Here is a 22,338-nt window from a genome sequence, read left to right on the forward strand (position 1 = left end):
AGGAAGAGTTTCAAATGCAAAGAGCAAGGGGCACTTTAGAGGTTTTCTGTCTGTTCACTTGCAGACTAATATATCTTGTTCCAAACCTCAATGAAGGAAGAGTTTCAAATCCAAAGAGCAAGGGGCCCTTTAGGGGTTTTTTGTCTGTTGACTTCCAGACCAATATATATTGTTTCAAACCTCAATGAAGGAAGTTTCAAATGCAAAGAGCAAGGGGCTCTTTAGGGGTTTTTTGTCTGTTGGCTTCCAGACTTTTTTTGATACAAGGCAGGCCAGGAAATAGCTGTGGCTTTTTGTGCTTTTGAGCCATAGTAAGTATGCAAGATTAAATGTGATTTCATGGAGGAAAGTTTCCTTTTATATGCTCTTGTCTTCTCCACTATTTTTGTTCCATGATACTCTATCCATCTGTCTCTCTCACTCACTCTTGCAGACAAGATTTTCTTCGTTTCTGATTTATTTTTATTTATTTTTATTCATTTCATTACAGAGAACTGGAGCAAGAACACAAAGTAAAACAAAATAAAGTACATGTTAGTTTCACCACTAAAATGATTGTAGACCATGAAAATTGTAATGCACATTTTGTGTCAGGTTGAAACCCACAATACTGAAAAGTCCATTATAGATCAATGAAGCCTGCATGAAAACCATGATAACATATATTTTAATGTCATTGATGAATAGCACAAACATAGAAAAGAAAGTTGTTAATAGGTCAGTCTTTTCAGAATGGAAATGATGCTGTGAATCAGATGGGGAAGATCCAAAAATAACATTAAAGCTTCATTTACCACAGCTGTCACTACAAGATAATACTTTTATACAAAAATGAATTAACTTTTACTGCAAAAAGAAACTAAGATAGGAAAATAACTTTTTATTTACAAAAATAACATGAAAGCTTCATTTACCACGGCTGTCACTACAAGATAAAACTTTCATACAAAAATAAATTAACTTTTACTGCAAAAAGAAACTAAAAAAGGAACATAACTTTTTATTTACAATAAATCTCTCCAGGCTGTCTTACAGTGCAGAGTTCCTTGATTGTCTGTTCAGGTTTTACATCCATCTGCACAAATACAGCTCATACACATCTTAAATGCCACAATAGCTGAATGGTTAAAGTGTTGGACTTTCAATCTGAGGGTCCCGGGTTCCAATCTCGGTGACGACGCCTGGTAGGTAAAGGGTGGAGATTTTTACCATCTACCAGATCAACATATGTGCAGACCTGCTATTGCCTGAACCCCCTTTATGTGTACATGCACGTAGAAGATGAAATACACACACTAAAGATCCTGTAATCCATGTCGGCGTTCAGTGGGTTACGGAAACAAGAACATACCCAGCATGCACACACCCTAAAACGGAGTATGTCTGCCTACATGGTGGGTTAATATAAAACAAAAACAGTCATACACGTAAAATGTCTGAGTGTGTATGTATGCGTGCCTGAAATCTGATTGAATGACACAGGAAACGAATGATGAGTGCCCAGTAGCAACCGTCAGTCAGCTCTACCCAGGTAGGCAGCCTGTTGTACAAATGACCTCGTGTTTGTAAAGAGTTTAAAGTTTGGTCTCAAACTGAGGATAGGCGCTCCATAAGTATCCATATCAATGTGTTTCATCAACACTTTCTCATTTCAAGGCATGTTGAACATTGTCCAGAGCGCTCATCAGTCCACACATCAGCTACAGCATGTGCTACACACAATCTGACATGCTGAAGCCAAATCACAAGCCTATAGGATAAGACGATAAACTGAGGTCTTGTTTCCAGCATGCACTTAGTGCACATAAAAGATCCCATGGCAACAAAGTGGTTGTCCCTTGCAAAATACTGTGGGGAAAAAAATCTGCTCTGATTACAGAACAGATACACTTCCAGACAATAACTGAAAGGTGGGACTACACTGTGGTGAAGTATACTCATCAGGGAGAGATGACAAAATTTCACACAGAGAAAACTTGTTACAAAAAGTAACACGATAATGTGTGTGGCACAAATCTGAACCAATTTCAGCCAGTAACAAACACTGTGGTTACACACTTTGTGATGCCAGTGATAACTGCCAATAATATGCTATGTACATGGTTTTGGTGATGAAGTTTAAACTCTGCGAAACACAAAGCACTTTGAGCAGTATTTCTTGAAAAACGCGCTGTACAATGTCCATTATTATTATTATTATTACTATTATTATCATTATTGTAGCCTTAGGAAACCAGCAGTCAAGAAGTTTTTGAGTCAAGAATGGATCAGTTCCCTAAAATCTAGCCTTGCGTGTCATGGCAAAATCGGTTAGACGCTGAATTTCTGAACCAGTAACCAGTCTTCAAGGCCACGTGTGGTGGCTTGTATTTGCGTCCTTGGAATAGGCACTTTACTCTGATTTTCCTCACTCCACTGTTCCTCTATTCCACTGTGAATAGGTTCCTGGCTGACGGGCGCAATAGCCGAGTGGTTAAAGCGTTGGACTGTCAATCTGAGGGTCCCGGGTTCGAATCACGGTGACAGTGCCTGGTGGGTAAAGGGTGGAGATTTTTACGATCTCCCAGGTCAACATATGTGCAGACCTGCTAGTGCCTGAACCCCTTTCGTGTGTATATGCAAGCAGAAGATCAAATACGCACGTTAAAGATCCTGTAATCCATGTCAGCGTTCGGTGGGTTATGGAAACAAGAACATACCCAGCATGCACACCCCCGAAAACGGAGTATGGCTGCCTACATGGCGGGGTAAAAACGGTCATACACGTAAAAGCCCACTCGTGTGCATACGTGTGAATGCAGAAGAAGAAGAAAGGTTCCTGGCTCCAGTCGGGGAAGGTTAAATTGGCGGATGGAGAGAACTGGGCCCCGCCTTCCTACGCCAAGCTCTAGGCACAGTGGATGTGAATTCACTGCCCCTAAGCCTGTAAAAGGTGACAGACTTTTAACTTTTAACCAAAATAATAAAGTTTACAACACACTCCTGCTAGGACTTCTCTCAACGCTTGATATTGACAGTGAGGATAAAGATTTCTGTGGAAATACAACATATTTCGGAATGGGGTATTTTTTGTCTGTGGTTTTGAAACCTTTTGCAGAAGTATGACAATAGACTTAGATTTGATGTTACAGATGTAAAGCAGCTATATTTTCATTCTTTAATCCCAGTGAAGAAAATAATACATGAATTAAGAGCAAAGTAAAGTTGTAATACTGTAAAAGGTTTATAATACTGGCTGTAGGATTATAAAAGCATAAATGCATACAAGTGAAAAATAGCAACAGAGGATGAATTAGCATCTGAGATCAGTAAAAAGAGAGAGAGAGAGAGAGATGGATAAATGGTGGTAGTGGTGTTTTTTTAAAAACCAAATAGGAACACTAAACATGATAAATATACATATAGCAACATGAACAAACACTTGTGTAGTACTGTCTCCATATTTTGAACAATGTGTGTATGATATTACAAAAGAAAAAAAAACACTCAAGAGATGACATTCAAAATCAAGCTTAAAGGTAGAAGAATAATCATTCATGATGGCAATGTAAGACATCTTTACCATTTGCCACAATTTAAAAAAAAATCTCTTCAGTAAAATTTGTCCACTGCTTTTAGAACAAAAACTGCTACCAACACCTCACACTAACATGAAAAAAAAAATGTCATATTCCTACACTAAAGACCACCATTATGCATGCAAAATCCTAGTAAGATAAAAACAAGACAAAGTTTCACACTTCTTCATTAACAACCCACACTTCAAAGTTGCCATTTATGTTAACAAAACCACCATGCCATTTATGTTGACAAAACCACCTAACAGCTTATGTTTCTGGCACTGGTAGTACTGACATGAAAAGAAAGACAGAGAGACAGAGAGGTTATGTCCACTGGACTTCACAGGGAAAACAAACAGCAGCGGAGTGAAAAAAATCTTCCACCTCAACCTTTCACTGGTTGTATTAACATGAAAAAAAGACACGGATTGGTTATTTCCACTGGATTTCACAGGGAAAATAAACAACTGCAGAGATGTTTTTTTTTAAATCTTCCACCTCAACCTTTGACGGCAGGGGGGGAGAGTGTCCTTGATGAGCGCCCTCTGTGTCTGTGACATCCTGACGACAGGCGGGGGAGGGCAGGGACCTTCGTCGGACTTGTGACGCCTGCTCTGGGCTGGGGACTGAGCAGAAGGCCTGGGATGGGTGGGGCTGAGGCCAGTGTTGTCGCTGATGACATGGAACAGGTCCCAGCTGTCCTTCTTCAGCGCCCTGTCGGTTAGTGTTCAGCGTTGCTCAATGTAGGTAGGTGGGATTAAACATTTTTAAAAAGGGCGAAAAAAGGTGGAGATGTTCATCTGTTAGCTGCATGTGCATACTCTTCTTTCCACATAATTATGTGCTGTCTCTCTCTCTCTCTCTCTCGCTCTCTCTTTTCTTCTCTCTTCCTCCCCTTTCCATTGAATATATGTGTGCTATTGTGGCTGACATAGATTAGCAAGGACAATGTGGAAGAATAGGCCATGCCTAAAATCTTAATCAATGAATAAAAAAAAACAAAAAACATGCACCCCCACCCTCTCCACACACAGATAAACATGCATTCACATTCCCAAAAGACAACCAAGTTCATGTCAGCACATAATATATATATATATATATATATATATATATATATATATATATATATATATATATATAACAATAATGTTAGAAAGCATGAATGAGTCCTTTAACTCAGTATTTCATTCCAGAAATAGTTATTTTTAAATGCCAACTGTCTGCAATCATCCTTGACAATATTGCAACAAAGCACTGATTTAATTGTTGTGTCTCTAATTAATTTGTATGTATTTCTGTGTATGTTTGAGACAAGCGTGTAACTAAGAACTGTGCTTGTCAAGGTCTTTTTCTTAAATACTTAATAATAATCCAAAATCACCTTTCTTGTGAGAAAAGAAATATTCACATTCTTTCTCACATCTGTGGACTTGAGCAAGCATGCATAAACCCAAGAACACATACTTGTGCTCAATCACACACATACACACACAACCATTCACTTGTACACGCAACCATTCGATAACATTCACAAATATACTCACACACGCGCATGGGCGCACGCGCACACACACACACACATGCACACACTTACACGCAATACAACACATTTGCAAACACACATACACATAAATAAAATCTCTCACAACAAACACACATACACATAAATAAAATCTCTCACAAAAATCTCTCACAAAACATACATTCACACTGACATACAAATACACACACACTTGCACACACAAATGCACACAAATGCATGCGTTGACTCACATGCACATGGACAGTCACACACACACACACACACACACACACACACACACACACACACACACACACACACACACATGCAGCCTTTACTTCAGCATGTGTTGGTAGAGTGTGGGCACCAAGGGCAGAGCACTGGCAGCCGCTGTGTTCAGCATGTCTTGATTCAACGGTCGCCTGGCCCACGCGTTGATGTCTTCTGACAGCAACTTCTGTGCAATGCAGAATAATATGATACAATACAATTCATTTATAGATCTGTGTGGAACTTATTTGTGCGTGCAGCAACTTTTGTACAATGCAGTGTGATACGATACAAAGCGATTCATTTATAAATCTGTCTGGAAATTATCTGTTCGTTCAGCAAATTCTGTACAATGCAGTGTGATACAATATAAAGGAATTCATTTATAAATCAGTCTGGAAATTATTTGTGCATTCAAAGGCTCATCACTCACATAATACAGACTCTCAGATCTCAGTCTGGTACAACACAGATACAAACATGACAAAGGTAGAACTAAAAAGTAAAAACGTAAGACATACTAAGCTCAATGCATGAATCAAGGCAAATACTAGAAACATAAAAACATGTATACATACAAGTGCATGCAGACTGTGCTTGCATGCAGTGACACACACACACACACACACACACACACACAAACACATATGCATACACATAAGCACCCATGTACATGCATGCTGGCATACACACACACACACACACACACACACACACACACACACACACACACACAGGGTTCTATCGCACAAACTGAGTTCTTTCTTGGACAAGAGAGTTTGAACAAACAATAAAAGATATCAAGTCACATCTAACAAAACAAATGTAGATGAATCATAACTACACACATATTAGGAAATCATTATTTCATTGGCTAATGGCAAGTTTGATAATAACAACAATAATAATGTACATTTATATAGCGCCCTTTCTCTCTAAGAGCTCAGGGCGCTTTACATGAAAGAAAAATATTACAAGTTACATAAAACATTCATGACCACTCTTTCTCAAAAACCCCTGCCCCCTCCCCCTCCCACTCACACTCTCCCTTTCCCACTCTACACACATCCAAAGTAAGCTGACATGGATGGTGTTGGAGAACAAGGAAGCTGAGAGTACTTATAGACAGGTTTTAAAAAGATGAGTTTTTAGTGATGAGCGAAAAGCAGAAATAGAATCAGATGCACAGATATGATGAGGAAGGATGTGAGGAGCAGCAAAGAAGAAAGAACATTCACCACGGGTTCTTGTATTGACACAGCGAAGTTTCAAAAGGTAACAGTCAGAGGAAGAGCGGTCATTTCTTGCGGGAGTGTAAACACTGATAAGGTCAGTGTTTAAGCAATGAACAGACACAAAAATCTTCAAGGAAATAGAATATGACAGTAAAAATTTGTCTGACACTTTCTAAAGTCTGAAACTTCTTCTGTCGGTGTGTTTGTCAATCATACATATTACATGAAAGAGCACAATAAAAGCTCAAGCTTGAAGTTGCTGAAGTTTTTTTTTTTCTTTCTTTCAAGACACTGCTTATCAAACAGATGGTAATTCATCTTGTTTTTTGAATTGAAACATTTTTAACCCCTAGGCTGCCTGCATGACAAGATAACTCGTCATGGCAAGCATGTATCCTTCGCTGCCTGCATGACGAGATAACTCGTCATCGAAATATTCTGACTTTTCCCTGGTTTGCATTCACTTCCTTGGCAAAAATAGTGGTAGCTTTAGCCTGGGGAATCTCTCTAGATTCTATTCATAGCCAGAAACCCCATCTACGTCATGAAGCAGTCCTTTATTTGAACGTTTTGGTTGGGTCACTGTCCAAGTGTTTGCCTGACTTCTCTCCGCGCTCGCTCAACAAAATGTCGGACTGACGCCGTGCTCAAGACATGCGATCGTGACGAACTAAATCAACCATGATTTCTTTCTTTAGCTGATGCTCAGAAAGAATTGAAGCCTAAATTCGAAGGAGAAGATAGGGATGAACATTTATAGGACGATCTGATAGAAAATAAATGAATAATGAAGAGAGTGGCCAAGATGCGACTGTCAGTGAGTGATGCCGGCTGTACACATGTTAGCAGACGACAGATGACCGAATTAGCACCAGAGCGATATTCTTGGCACGCAGCCAACGCGGTCTGATGAGAACTGAATCAAGTGACCGTGTAAGAGGGGTGAGGAGGAGGGGGGGGGGGGGTGGAGACTGAGGGGGCGTGGCCTCACTTCCATCTTATCACTTGGAGAAGTCACAATGTATTGTGTATCTATCTCTTAAAAAATATATATATATATATATATTGTGGTTGTTCTAGTATGATTTTGTGTTTGCAGATATCCATTTGTCCAGAAAATATGATGTTTTTGTGCAAATTACCTGACTAATGTTTGTAATGAACAAGTTGAAAATGTGACAAAAAACAAAACACTGATTTCAAAACAACAGCATGTCACTAAAATATATATAAAATGGGAAAACAGCATGTGTTTTGTATTCTTTATTCATTTACCTTTCAGAAAATATATACTTTTATGGGTCTTTCTCCAATAACAAAGAGCACAGAATTTTTGGAAAATTTAAACCCGTTTTTTGTGAAAAAACCCTGGCAAATAGATTTCACTTAAATCTTATTTTCCTGGCAGCGAAAGGGTTAAACCAAAGATCACAAGTTTTCAGCTACAAAGACGGTCATGATTGTTGAATTAAAACATTCCCACCAAAGGTCAGAAGTTTTCAGATTCAAAGATATTCATAAATACTTCACTTCCGCAAAAATGTACTCTCGACTGATGCTAAGATATTCATAAATGCTTTACTTCTGCAAGAACGAATGCTCAACTGAAAAAAAAAAGTGTGTGTGTGTGTGTGTGTGTGTGTGTTGTGTGTGTGTGTGTGTGTGTGTGTGTGTTTGTATGTGTGTGTGTGTGTATGTGTATGTGTGTGTGTGTTTGTGTGTGTGTGTTTGTATGTGTGTGTCTATGTGTGTGTGTGTGTGTGTGTGTGCGTGTGCGCGCACAAGAGACACTGAACACAAAAGCTGCAGGTGATGCGTGCTGTGCAGACTGACCTGGAAGTGGGGTGAAGGTGTGTACTGATATGTGTGTGTGTGTGTGTGTGTGTGTGTGTGTGTGTGTGTGTGTGTGTGTGTGTGTGTGTATGTGTGTGTGTGTGTGTGTGTGTGTGTGTGCACGCACACAAGGGACACTGAACAAGACAGCTGCAGGTGATGCGTGCTGTGCAGACTGACCTGGAAAAGGGGTGAAGGTGTGTACTGGTATGTGTGTGTGTGTGTGTGTGTGTGTGTGTGTGTGTGTGTGTGTGTGTGTGTGTGTGTGTGTGCGTGTTTGTATGTGTATGTGTGTGTGTTTGTATGTATGTGTGTGTGTGTGTGTGTGTGTGTGTGTGCGCGCGCGCACAAGGGACACTGAACAAGGAAGCTGTATGTGTGTGTGTGTGTGTGTGTATGTGTGTGTGTGTGTGTGTGCGCGCGCGCACGAGGGACACTGAACACAAAAGCTGCAGGTGATGCGTGCTGTGCGTCTAGACTGACCTGGAAGTGGGGTGAAGGTGTGTACTGGGGGATGTCACACTTCTCACACAGGGCCTGGAACGGCAGTCTGCGTGGACACAGTCCTTGTTTCTCCAGCATCACGGAATAGGCCACCTGATGAAGAGCATGCATTGTAATGACACGACCGCTGCTACCACCACTACTACTACTACCACTACTATTAATACTACTAATATATAGTACTTATATGGCACACAAACTATGCATAGAGTGGGCAAAGGACATTTTACCACTGCTATTACTACCACTACTACTACTACAATATGGAACTTACATGGCACGAACTCTCCACAACTTATATGGCACAAACTCTCCACATAGAGGACTCTTCCACTACTACTATGACTACTTCTACTACAATATAGCACTTACATGGCACAAACTCTCTACACAGTAGGCTCTAAGCGCCAAACATTAAACATATACAATAGTACAAAATGGCATACAACAGCACATACATTTATACAATAGTATGCAATGGCATATAAAAACACATGCAGGTATACAAGAGGGAAAATAAGAGAAAAAAAAACCCAACATACATATATACATGCTAAGTTAGTACTATGTGTAGCAAATATGAACCAACACACTAAAAAGCACAAAATATGCCCTACATGCACATACACACACACAAGCACACTCACACAGAGCACACACAGTGGACACGCACACAGTTTACACTCACTTACAAACACACATGCACACATACTACATGGAGGATTTAAAATAGGAGGAAAAAAAAAGGGAGGGTAGGGGTATGAAGAGGACTATGCTTCATCTTATCCATAGTTACATGCAGTTTGTGTTTTATTTGTATTTGTATTTCTTTTTATCACAACAGATTTCTCTGTGTGAAATTCGGGCTGCTCTCCCCAGGGAGAGCACGTCGCTATAATACAGCACCACCTATATTTTTGTATTTTTTCCTGCGTGCAGTTTTATTTGTTTTTCCTGTTGAAGTGGATTTTTTCTACAGAATTTTGCCAGGAACAACCCTTTCGTTGCTGTGGGTTCTTTTACATGTTCTAAGTGCATGCTGCACGTGGGACCTCTGTTTATTGTCTCATCCAAATGACTAGCATCCAGACCACCACTCAAGGTCTAGTGGAGGTGGAGAAAATATCAGTGGCTGAGCCATGATTTGAACCAGCGCACTCAGATTCTCTCACTTCCTAGGCGGACGCTGTTACCTCTAGGCCATCACTCCACTTTACCTCCTTGACAACAGAACCTTGGTGAACTGACTAGGGACTAGACGTGACTAATATTTAAATACCCCACAAAAAGATGAAATGAAAAAGGAAAAGAAGCAATCTTCTACAGAAGGACATGACAGTGCATACAAAACTCTGCTGCCCGACTTGTCCTCAGAAAGAAAAGATCTGAGCACATCACTCCTCTTTTGCAACATCTCCACTGGCTCCCTGTCTAACACTGAATAAAGTACAAGATCAGCACTCTATGCTACAAATGTATTCACAAATCAGCCCCTTCCTATCTCTGTGGCTGCCTTCACCTCTACACTCCATCTCGCTCACTACGATCAGCTTCGGATCCACTCCTAATTACACATACCCAGATTCAAACTCTCGACTGTTGCCCGCCGTTCTTTCTCTGTCTCTGGACCTTGCAATTGGAATGAACTTCCTCTTTTGCTTCGTCAAGTCTCCACACTCAGCTCTTTCAAGTCTGGCCTTAAAACCCACCTCTTCCCAAAATAGCCTCCCTTCCCTGCCTCTTCCTTGTCTTTAGTTTCTCCAGTTTTAGAGTTATGCGTGCGTGAAAATGACTGGTGCGAAAGTGCTTAGATTTGTCTGTGCACAAGATTCAGCGCTATATAAGTACCATTATTATTATTATTTAATATTAGGAAGGTGCTGACTGACCTGTGTGTCGAACACGTTCTTCAGGTAGATCCCAAACTGGGCATGAAGGCAGGACGCCACTGGCCCACAGTCATGTACCACCTGATAAATGAGAAATGGATGGGTCACCAGGGTAATTTACGGTGTTAATCGTTTTAGTTTCTGATCCCCAAGGAGGTGTCACTGAGTTCGGACTAATCCATATACGCTACACCCCATCTGCGAGGCAGATGCCTGACCAGCAGCATAACCCAACATCTTTAGTCAGGCCTTGAGTGCATGCACATATATCAGTGTATCTATCAGAGTGGATTTCTTCTACAGAATTTTGCCAGAGGACAGCACTTTTGTTCTCATGGTTTCTTTTTCAGTGTGCCAAGTGCGTGCTGCACACGTGACCTTGGTTTGTCATCTCATCCGAATGACTAGATGTTCAGTTTGATTTTCCAGTCAAACTAGGGAGAATGGGCAACAGTGGAAATCAATCCCAGATCTTCATGGACACTGTATTGGCATATAAGCATCTTAACCGTTCTGCCATCTTCATCCTCCTTAATTCACAGAGCAGCAGCAATGTAAATCCTCAGTTCACATACAAGAGTAAACAGTATCGGCACAGATGTGACAAAAACTAGGAAAAAAAGAGGAAATGAAAAAACCAAAAATATTTCAATTTCAGCTCATGATTACAATGGATCATATCTCACCAGAATATAATGCACATTATTCAACAACATTTTTCATAAGATCAAAATAAGTCTGTACACATCGGCTGCAACTCCCATGTTCACTCCTATGTACCAGTGGTACATGCATGACCATTTTTACCCAGCCATACTCTGTTTTCTGAGATGTGCATGCTGGGTATGTTCTTCTTTCAAACACTGACATGAATTATAGGATCTCTAACACGCATATTTGATCTTCTGCATGCATATACACACAGAGGGGGTTCAGGCACTAGCAGGTCTGCACATTTTGTTGACCTGGCAGATCAGAAAAATCTCCACCCTTATTCCACCAGGTGTGCAGAAACTGGGGGATCAAACTCAGGAAACTCAGGTGAGAATCAAATGCTGTAACCATTAGGCCACTGCACCCTTCGCTTCGCTGTTCAAAAGTGTAAATATTTCACTTTTATTTCATTGGTTTGATTCAGCCAAAGCAAAACCACCATACACGGTTCAGACAGGTAAGAGGGGGAAAAAACTTTGGAACCTGAGTGTATACCTTGAGGAACAGCTTTGAAACTTGTGAGTATACCTTGAGGAACAACTTTGGAATCTGAGTGTATACCTTGAGGAACAACTTTGGAACTTGTGAGTATACCTTGAGGAGCAACTTTGGATGGAACTTGTGAGTATACCTTGAGGAACAACTCTGGAATCTGAGTGTATACCTTGAGGAACAACTTTGGAACTTGTGAGTATACCTTGAGGAACAACTTTGGAATCTGAGTGTATACCTTAACCTTTCCCGTACGTCGCCTAAAATTTTGCGCGCCGTACGTCGTGGGTGTGCAGAAACCCATGGTTTCTAAGAAGGAATGACCCCTCGCTGTACGTCGTGGGTGTGCAGGCACCCATGGTTTCTGTGTACGAACTAACCCTTCGCTGTACGTCGTGGGTGTGCAGGCACCCATGGTTTCTGTGTACGAACTAACCCTTCGCTGTACGTCGTGGGTGTGTAGGCACCCATGGTTTCACTGAAGAAATAAGACCTTGCCGTACGTCGTGGGTGCACAGTAACCCACACCTGTCGTAAAGCAAATTTGACTTTTCTTCAGCAGACTTGCATGTGCAGTTTCCACTTGTGCGTGTAGGCTATTTACTCCAGTGCTTGACCAGGCGCATTGTGAATAAGTTTTGCCCGTGAGAAGAGAGTGTTGTTACTTACAAAAAACGGTTTTTTTTTGTTTGGTTTTTTTGTTGTTGTTTTTTTTGTGTGTGTGTGTGTGTGTTGTTTTTGTTGTTGGTTTTGTTTTGTTTTTAGCGGCTACACGCCCATCCTCTTTCGGTCAAGGCAGATGCCCTAACATAGCAGCAACAGCCTGGTATCAGTCCCCCCCTTCCCTTGGCCTAGATCTCGGCATTCCTGGCTGGCTGGCTGGCATTTTTTTTCTTTCTTTTTTTTAGCCATAGTCGGGTTTTCTCTACTTTGAACAGATTAGGATAAGAATAAAATTTCTATATCAACTATCTTTCTTTTTTTAGCCATAGTCGGGTTTTCTCTACTTTGAACAGATTAGGATAAGAATAAAATTTCTATATCAACTAGATTTTAGATCAATTGATTTCAGACTTACAAAAATATCCAGTTCTTAGAAAAGCACTTTAATTCCAACTAGATAAAAAGCTATCAATCAGTTGCTCCCGATCATTCTCTACAAGAAAAACAGTTCATTCAATATTGTTGAAGATATCTAGTGCAATAAATATTGTTTTCTGAAATTAGTTACAACTTTAGAGTAAAACTTGCCGCAGACTTGAACCGGGATACGATCAACAAAAGACAAGGTCACTCTCATCTCTCTCTGTAGCGAGCCCAAGTGACGTCATGTCGACAACGCGTGGCGCGCAAGCTTTGCATGGGTGGCTCCACACCCACGACGTACGGCGTGCAAGGTTTATTCTTTGGGAGTATGGGTGTCGTCACACCCACGACGTACTGGGACATTAATTGATTAATAACTTCTTTGTTTATGTATAAAAGAAAATAATTTTCAGTGGATATGTAGTAAACTATATTATGGACAAAGTCATGAAATTATGTGGAAGTGGCTTCAATATTACTTGAGTTACAGAGCAAAAACACTTGTCTGGGTGATTTCACACCCACGACGTACGGGAAAGGTTAAGGAACAACTTTGGATCCTGTGAGTAGACTTTGAGGAACAACTTTGGAACCTGTGAGTAGACCTTGAGGAGCAACTTTGGAACCTGAGTGTATACCTTGAGGAGCAACTTTGGAACCTGAGTGTATACCTTAAGGAATAACTTTGGAACCTGTGAGTATACCATGAGGAACAACTTTGTTGACCTGGGAACAAGAAACGGTCATACATATGAAATGTTACATGTCTGTCTCAGTGTGTATGTGCGCGTGCCTGAAATCTGATTGAATAACACAGGAAGTGAATGATGAGCGCCCAGTGGCAGCCGTCAGTCGGCTCTACCCACGTAGGCAGCCTGTTGTGCAAATGACCCCGTGTTTGTAAAGCGCTTAGAGCTTGGTCTCCAACTGTGGATAGGCCCTATATAAGTATATATGTATCCATATCAAAAAACACCTTTGGAACCTGTGTGTATACCTTGAGGACGTGGACTGACTGAAGCAGACGACCAAGGCCCTGGTACATGATGTCAGGGTACTTCTTGACATCAAAGACAAAGGCATCCCCTTCTCCTGTAGTCAACACCACCAGGCTTAGCTGACCTGGAGAAACAAACATGTGGTTACTGTTATGAACTGAACAGTGAAGAAGAATTACTCCAACATGATGAAGCATCATATTGCAAATTTGCAGAGAAGATGCAGTTTGCGTACACTTTCTATTCCATCTGCATTTGACAGCAAACGCAACATGTGATACTTTAAAGGAAGAATGAATGGTGTATAAATTTTATCAGCAACAGATAACTGCACTTGTGTCAAAGGTTGCTAGACTGATTGATACTCCAGAGCATGTGAAAATAATTTAGTAGTAGTATAGGGACTGGCAAGTCATCTGCCTAGACCTCTCGGCCTTTTAATGTCCGCATCGAATCTTCATCTTCACTTCTTCCATTTTATTTTTTTTATTTTTATTTTTTTTTTATTATTATTTTTTTAAATAAAATATATATACCCAGCTTTCTCAATTCTGGTTGTTGTTTTTTTCTTTCCTTCTTTCTTTGTTTCATTCTTTCTTACTTTCAATGTTGGTTTTAGTCTTGTATGAGATTGTGTTTTTCCATGTGCTCATCCGTCTGGTTTGTACTCCATCCCCCCAAAATACAACCCAATATATATCTTTGCCATTTCAGTGCAAATGTTCCCAATTTCATTCCTTCTGTCCTTACTTTCTTTTCTTTTTCTTTTTTTAAATTTTTTTTTGGAGAAATCAGTGGATGCGTGAAATTTCTGCAAATGAGCAGGATAGTCTCAGCATCCTTGGAAGGCTCTTTCCCACTTTTTTTTTTTTTTTTTTTTTTTTGTTCTCTCTCTCTTTTTGTTTGCTTGTTTCTTTTTGTTCCTTCCATCATCATTTTTCTCCTTTCTGTTGTCTTTTCTTTCTCTTTCTTTTTTTTCCCTTCTCTCATCTCTTTATTCTCTCTCTCTCTCTCTCTCTCTCTCTCTTTCTCTTATTTTTTGTCTTCTTTTGATTGTTGTTGATGGGTGGGAGCAGAATTGAGAACCTTGCTGGACCTCAGGAACCTCTCCTTTCAACTGTGAAGAGACGAAAGCTGATATGGTTTGGACACAACACTCGACACACCAGCTTGTCCAAAACAATCATGCAAGGCACCATCGAGGGCGGGAGAAGAAGAGGAAGACAGCGGAAGAACTGGCATGAGAACATCAAACAATGGACCGGACTCCACACACGTGAGCTGCTGCCAGCGGCTGCCGACAGAGACAGATGGAGAAGGGAGGTTGCGTCTGCGGTCCTCAGGCTTCCCCCAACGACTACTTTGTAGTTATGGGCCTGAGGTTGAGGTTGAGGATGGGCGGGATGTGTAAGTACATTTCTGCAAGAGACTTTGTTTTTCCGTGTCCATTCCATACCGTGTGGAAAATGTTAAAACAATAAACAAACTCTACAAGTTTCACAAACTGAGAGGTGAAACAATTAACCAATTAAAAAGAACTTCTAAGAGTGCATGTGTAAAAATATATTGTTGGAATATATGTGGTGCCAATAAATCCAAATATAAAAGGTAAATTGCAGAGTGGTGGCCTAACGGTTACATATCGGCCTAGGAAGTGAAAATCTGACTGCAAAGGTTTAAATCCTACACTCGCCAGTATTTTTTTTTCTCCCTATCCACTAGACCTTAAGTAGTGGTTTGAACGCTAGTCATTCACATGAGACAATAAACCAAGGCCCCATGTGCAGCCACTGTTGCAGTTATTGAGTAGCTGCAGTTATTGTCAATTTCAGTTCCAGCAATGCACATTATTAATGCAGATCCAGAAATCTATTGTGACAAAAAGTGGTACAACACAATACAGTCAGTTACCTTTAGGACACAGTCAGTTACCTTTAGGACCCAGTGAGACACGGTACAGTTACCTTTAGGACCCAGTGAGACACGGTACAGTTACCTTTAGAACCCAGTGAGACACGGTACAGTTACCTTTAGGACCCAGTGAGACATGGTACGGTTACCTTTAGGACCCAGTGAGACACGGTACAGTTACCTTTAGGACCCAGTAGGACACGGTACAGTTACCTTTAGGACCCAGTGAGACATGGTACGGTTACCTTTAGGACCCAGTGAGACACGGTACGGTTACCTTTAGGACCCAGTGAGACACGGTACAGTTACCTTTATGACCCAGTGAGACACGGTACAGTTACCTTTAGGACCCAGTGAGACATGGTACGGTTACCTTTAGGACCCAGTGAAACACAGTACGGTTACCTTTATGACCCAGTGAGACATGGTACAGTTACCTTTATGACCCAGTGAGACACAGTACAGTTACCTTTAGGACCCAGTGAGACATGGTACGGTTACCTTTAGGACCCAGTGAGACACAGTACGGTTACCTTTAGGACCCAGTGAGACACGGTACATTTACCTTTAGGACCCAGTGAGACACGGTACAGTTACCTTTAGGACCCAGTGAGACACGGTACGGTTACCTTTAGGGCCCAGTAAGACACAGTACGGTTACCTTTAGGACCCAGTGAAACATGGTACAGTTACCTTTATGACCCAGTGAGACACGGTACAGTTACCTTTAGGACCCAGTGAGACACGGTACAGTTACCTTTGGTCTTCATTAAGTCATGGTATGATACAAATCAATAGAGTCAGTTACCTTTAGGACCCAGAGAGACACCAGTGCAGGCCAGGCCAATGACTGGCTCCCCCAGCATAATGTGCTGAACCGCCCTCTCTGCACCTTGTCCACTGGTCACCACATGCATCTTGCCCATGCTGCACTGGCTTGAGGAATCCTTCACTGATTGAGATGTTGTTGGACGTTCAGGTAATGGTACAAATGATGAAGTCTGCTGAGGTATGTAATGATAACAATACATGATTAAAAACAACAACAGCAAAAACCAACAACAAACAAACAAACTAAAACATAAAAAAAACCCACAGATATGGCCCAAAGTCAGGTTTTTCATAAATTTTATAATGACAGTTTGGTAGAAATATTGCATTCATTAATTTTAATTTGATTCTGTCAGTGCTTCTTACTGACTGTGACACAGTTACTGACTGTGACTCGGTTCAAGCACTTCCTGTGAAGTATACCCCAGCTGTTAACTGCCCAGCTGACTGGTAGAAAGTGTTTCTTGCCTGTCTTCCTCAGGTTTCTGGTAGATCAATGGATGTGTAAGTAGCTGCTTTTAAAACATTTAATGGCTGCTTTTTGCTTCTTCAAGCATACTGAACAAGAGAGGCAAGGCCTTCAAGACTCACTTGTGATGCACTTAAAAAAAATCCAAGCTTTTTATGTATTGAGTACAATTTCAAAATGTAATGTTTATGATGAGAAAGATCAGTTTAAAGCAAATTAAGTCCCCTAGCATTAATTACAGAGTAAATTTCCTTTTTTACTAACTACACCAAAACGTTTGCAAAATAAATAAAACTTCCATGCTGAGCAAAAGAAGTTCCTGTTTGAACAGAAAATGATAATAATGACTGCTCTTGTTGTTGCGTCAGAATATCAGATCAAAGTGCCAAGTTTAGAGAATACAAAAAATATAAATATAACAGTAAATGCAGTTTGCATATAATCAGGCTTCATTTTTTGTGTGTGTGTGTGTGCCCATCCCAGAGGTGCAATATTGTTTTAAACAAGATGACTGGAAAGAACTGAATTTTTCCTATTTTTATGCCTAATTTGGTGTCAACTGACAAAGTATTTGCAAAGAAAATGTCAATGTTAAAGTTTACCACGGAGACACAGACACACAGACAGACAGACAGACAGAGAGAGAGAGAGAGAGAGAGAGACAACCGAACCTGGTTAAAACATAGACTCACTTTGTTTACACAAGTGAGTCAAAAATGCAGTAAACTGCATAGTTTATCTGCTGTTATTTTCCCACTGATATATGCTTAAAAAAAACAACAGCAAAAAGTGAAGTACAGTAAGCTGCATACCTTACCTACTGACTTTTGTACTGACATAAAGTAATCAACCACAAACTGATCGACGAAGTTTAAAGTCTTGTCGCGCTTTTGAGCGCAACTAGGGAAGCTTTTGACGACCTTTTCTGGTTTTCAATTTGGAGATTGAATAGGAAAGTAACTCAAGCAGCCTTCATGAAAAAAAGCGTCTTGAGAACCTTAGATAAGCTACTGGAGATAGGCTGAACCTAAAAAAGAACATTTGCATGTAACTAATTTATTTTATCATTAACTGAAGCAAATCATTTCGATTTCTGTATAAACGAAATGAGTGCATTTCAGGCCAAACAAGAATGTTCCAAGCAAACATTTCTATAAACTCACCGGAAGTCACAAAGCATCCCTGGCAACAAGATGGAGGATGAGAAAATACCGATCTGTTCATAACAAAGCTGTCGTGGCCTTGCAGAGATAACGGCGCTGAGATTGGTATGGTAGTGGTGATTACCATTATTCTGCATTTATACCGATGTATATGTAATATATCCGCCCTGAAAACGATATTTGTAACTAATAAACACTACCACCACTTTGATAACGGAGTTAACCGATAGTGCTATTCAGCAGAATTCATTTCAAGCGTACGACGATGACAAAAGCGCAAACAAGTGCGTCATATACGAGAACGTAGTAGTGTGCAGCTGGCTGTTTTAGGCATGATTAGAATGTGATTCATATGAATACTTCCATGGGGACAGTTCTGTTGCTGTTGTAATTATTTTCGTTCATTGTTGTTCTTTCACTCTATAGTCTATTTCCTGAAATCCCTTTCTTAGGCCCGCGCCCGTGCGCGCGCGCACACACACACACACACACACACACACACACACACACACACACACACACACACACACACACACACACACACACTCACTCACTCACTCACTCACTCACTCACTCACTCACTCACACACACACACACACACACACACACACACACACTCACTCACTCACTCACTCACACACACACACACACACACACACACACACACACACACACACACACACACACACACAATTTGTGAAAATTGTGGATAAGGATGGATCAAACTTCGTGTTTACAAGAACATGTAGCATTGTCTGACACTCATCACCTTCATCTCATACACATGGCATTTATGATACTATCAGAGCTTTTTTTTTTTTTTCCTGTGATGCACCTGTGCACATCATCACCATCATGATAACTTTCATTTTGCACAACTGTAATTCTATTTTTGTCAGTCTTTCAGCAGAACAGCTTCCAAATTTGCAAAGGCTTCAAAACTAAATTTTCATTTATTTTGTTGTTCTTTTTCTCCCCGCTTCCTGAAGTCCTTTCCTGTGCACACACACACACTCACACACACACACACACACACACACACACACACACACACACATATGTATATATATATATATATATACATATGTGTGTGTGTGTGTGTGTGTGTGTGTGTGTGTGTATGAATGAAATATCTTCTAGGGTAATCCAAAATGAAACACTTTGTGCTTGTGAGAACACGTCAGCATTGTGTGAAACTGAAGATGATATGTGTCGGTTAGTTTTGTTTTTGTTTTGAACTGTTCCTGAAGGGTGAGTGAGTGAAGTTCGCACAATGCCGACGTCCCGGGACCACCAGGCTCGGCGCCTGATGAGGAAATCCCGGCTGGAGGATTTACAGATGCCCCGCTATGTGCCCAAGGCAGTGGTGCCCCCGGACAAAGAGAACGAGCTGTACCCCCTGAAATGGCCTGCCTACAAAAGTGTGAGTATACTTGTTTGTGTCAGTGTGTGTGTGGAGGGGGTTGGGGGGAGGGTGGTGTTTCAGTGTGTGGGGGTGGGGCGGGGTGGGGGGTGTTTGTGTGTGGTGTATGTGTGGGAGGGGGTGGGTAGGGGGTGGGGGAGGTGGTGTGTGTATGTGTGTGCATGTGGTGTGTGTGTGTGTGCGTGTGTGTGTGTGTGTGTGTGTGTGTGTGTGTGACACTTTATAAAAGACACTAAAAAAACAAAACAAAAAACATAACAAAAAGCAACAACAATAGAACAGAATGTCTATAAGGGGACTGAAGAAAAAAACACTGAGAAGAGAATGGCTTTATAAATGGATTCATCAAAGACAGAAAAGAGAATAATAAGTGGATGGAAAAGACATTGAGAACATGATGGATTTTTTATGGAAAATCTTCTTCTTCTTGTTTTGTCAGAAATGATGAGAAGTAAAAGCTTACTGATTATATTGAAATAAAGAAGAAGAAGCCAATTCTGATGATTGTTTAAAAAATAAGTTATTATTTATCTTGATTTTCAGTCCGACGTACAGAACAAAATTAATGACGTGCTTGGGCCTCTGTCGCTCTTCGCTCCATATCCTCATGAAGATGGTATGTTGTTTGTTTATGCTGTTGTTACACATCTGTCGTATATTGTGATTTTAGATGAAATAGTTGTTTGTTGGTTTAGGTGTATGTGTGTGTGTAGGTGTGTTTGTGTGAATGTGTATACACATCCTTGTGTGTACGCATATTTGTGTGTCTGTGTGTGTAAACATGTGTATGTGTGTGTGTGTGCGTGTGTCTTTGTGTATGTGTTTGTGCTGTTGATCAATCTAGCATTTTTGTTTTTACAAAGAGTGATATTGTTTGTGTACTCAATGAAACAATGATACAGTATGATGTATAATGCAAAAAGAGATAATGAGTAACAACATCACACACACATACACACACTCAAATACACACACACACACACAAATACACACACACACACACACACACACACACACACATTGGTGACCGCACCTACACTCCCTCTTTCCGTCCTCATGCACACACATTACAATTGAGTAATCAGTCTGTATGGAAACCGCATGTTCTTAGATTGATTAATCACAGTAATAGGTACAGAGATACGTTTACAGGCTTGATGTGAAAGACTCAAGGGACTGACTGTGTCAGAGAGAGTATGGTAGAGAGTTCCAGAGCTTAGCTACTGAGAAAGGAAAAGCATGTTGGCCATGCTGTTTGCATGTGAGAGTAGGAAGTTTTAGATGTAACTGTCATCAGGGAGATGATCTGTCTGTTTCAGAGCCTGAGGCAGACCTTGTTTTGGAGCGTCCTGTTACTCCTATTAATGTGAGTTTTTAAATTATGCTGCTATTTCAATTACCATTGTTGTTGTTTTTATCATCACTGTTGCTGTTGGTGTGTGTGTGTGTACGTGTGTGTGTGTGTGTGTGTGTGTGTGTGTGTGTATGTGCATGTTTGTGGTGTGTGTGAGTGCACACATTTGTTTTTACATATATATATGTATATATGTAATCATAGGTGGGTGGTATGTTTGTGCTCAAAGGTGTTTCTCTACATATGTGTGTATGTGTGTGTGTGTGTGTGAGAGAGAGAGAGAGAGAGAGAGAGAGAGAGAGAGAGAGAGATGTCAGTGAAAGTACAAAATTGCATGTATGTGTACGTTTATCTGTGTGTTTATGTGTCATGCTGAATTTACATGCACACTTCTTACTGTTTTTGTTTTGGAAATTAATTCGTACTATCTGTGATTTTTTTTTTTTTTTCAGGAGGAGATCAAAGTGCAGCCAACATCTTTTGACAAACTGGCCAGTTATGTGAGACGCCGGATCGCTGCAAAGGAAGATGTTCCCTATCTCTCTGTAGAAGACCAGCAGAACCTGGTAATCTCTCTGTCTGTCTGTCTATCTCTCTCTCTCTCTCTCTCTCTCTCTCTCTCTCTCTCTCTCTCTCTGTATATATATACAAGTATGTGTGTGTGTGTGTGTGTGTGTGTGTGTGTGTGTGTGTGTGTGTGTGTGTGTGTGATCAAAATTTCATAAACAACAAAAATAAGGAGGCATCATGTTTCAAGAATGCTCTTGTAAAAAGACAAAGGGGTATTAAGTTACAAAATATCAGTTATATTGTATTTGTATATATATTTAAATCCCCTGGACTGCCATAAACAGTATTACATATGTGCATAGTGACGTCACTGGTGACGTCATCAGAAGAAGGGAACTAGCTCTGGAAGGCTGAAAATTCACAATTTATCTAGAGTGGTATATCTCCAGACCATTTTCTCAGTTTTAGGCTTATTGTTTTGGATAATGTTTTATGACCTGAAACACCACTTTCTACTGTTTTCCCCCTGGCACTGAAGGGAAAGAAAGTTGTTTATAAATGAAAGAAAAA

General features: G+C 40.6%; 2 protein-coding genes across 11 annotated transcripts in view; one reads left to right on the top strand and one right to left on the bottom strand.

Annotated features, from left to right (window-relative positions):
* Positions 1–457: 457 nt before the first annotated feature.
* Positions 458–18,246, bottom strand: LOC143281968 (piRNA biogenesis protein EXD1-like). 4 transcript variants are annotated; one of them, XM_076587319.1, is made up of 7 exons: positions 18,135–18,246; positions 16,826–17,018; positions 14,106–14,230; positions 10,817–10,897; positions 8,907–9,020; positions 5,424–5,542; positions 458–4,274 (listed from the first exon to the last, which is right to left on the bottom strand). In XM_076587319.1, the coding sequence occupies exons 2-7, from the start codon at positions 16,941–16,943 to the stop codon at positions 4,046–4,048; spliced, it is 786 nt and encodes a 261-aa protein (XP_076443434.1). In that variant the 5' UTR covers positions 16,944–17,018; positions 18,135–18,246; the 3' UTR covers positions 458–4,045. The 4 variants fall into 4 exon arrangements, with proteins under 4 accessions (XP_076443434.1, XP_076443432.1, XP_076443433.1 ...); XM_076587317.1 differs by having other exon boundaries at positions 16,826–16,969; positions 18,135–18,234; XM_076587318.1 differs by having other exon boundaries at positions 16,826–17,021; positions 18,135–18,232.
* A 234-nt stretch (positions 18,247–18,480) lies between these two features.
* The window catches only part of LOC143281969 (coiled-coil domain-containing protein 87-like), a 62,620-nt gene continuing 58,762 nt past the window's right edge, over positions 18,481–22,338 (top strand). For all 7 annotated transcript variants that reach the window (XM_076587321.1, XM_076587325.1, XM_076587323.1 and 4 more), the window contains exons 1-5: positions 18,481–18,585; positions 19,732–19,904; positions 20,448–20,520; positions 21,224–21,270; positions 21,711–21,824. In XM_076587321.1, the coding sequence (XP_076443436.1) occupies positions 19,755–19,904; positions 20,448–20,520; positions 21,224–21,270; positions 21,711–21,824 (384 nt within the window). In that variant the 5' untranslated portion in view covers positions 18,481–18,585; positions 19,732–19,754. The remainder of the gene's footprint in view (positions 18,586–19,731; positions 19,905–20,447; positions 20,521–21,223; positions 21,271–21,710; positions 21,825–22,338) is intronic.

Source organism: Babylonia areolata, chromosome 5 (genome assembly GCF_041734735.1).
Source record: "Babylonia areolata isolate BAREFJ2019XMU chromosome 5, ASM4173473v1, whole genome shotgun sequence".
NCBI classification, from domain to species: Eukaryota; Metazoa; Mollusca; class Gastropoda; order Neogastropoda; family Buccinidae; genus Babylonia; species Babylonia areolata.

Coding starts and splice junctions, on each gene's coding strand:
- LOC143281968 (XM_076587316.1), bottom strand. CDS start 18,156: ATGTCAGTACAAAAGTCAGTAGGTAAG. Junction 10,898..14,105: donor AGTCAGTCCACGTCCTCAAG/GTATACACACAG, acceptor CTCATTTATCAG/GTGGTACATGACTGTGGGCC. Junction 4,275..5,423: donor CTCTACCAACACATGCTGAA/GTAAAGGCTGCA, acceptor ACTAACCGACAG/GGCGCTGAAGAAGGACAGCT.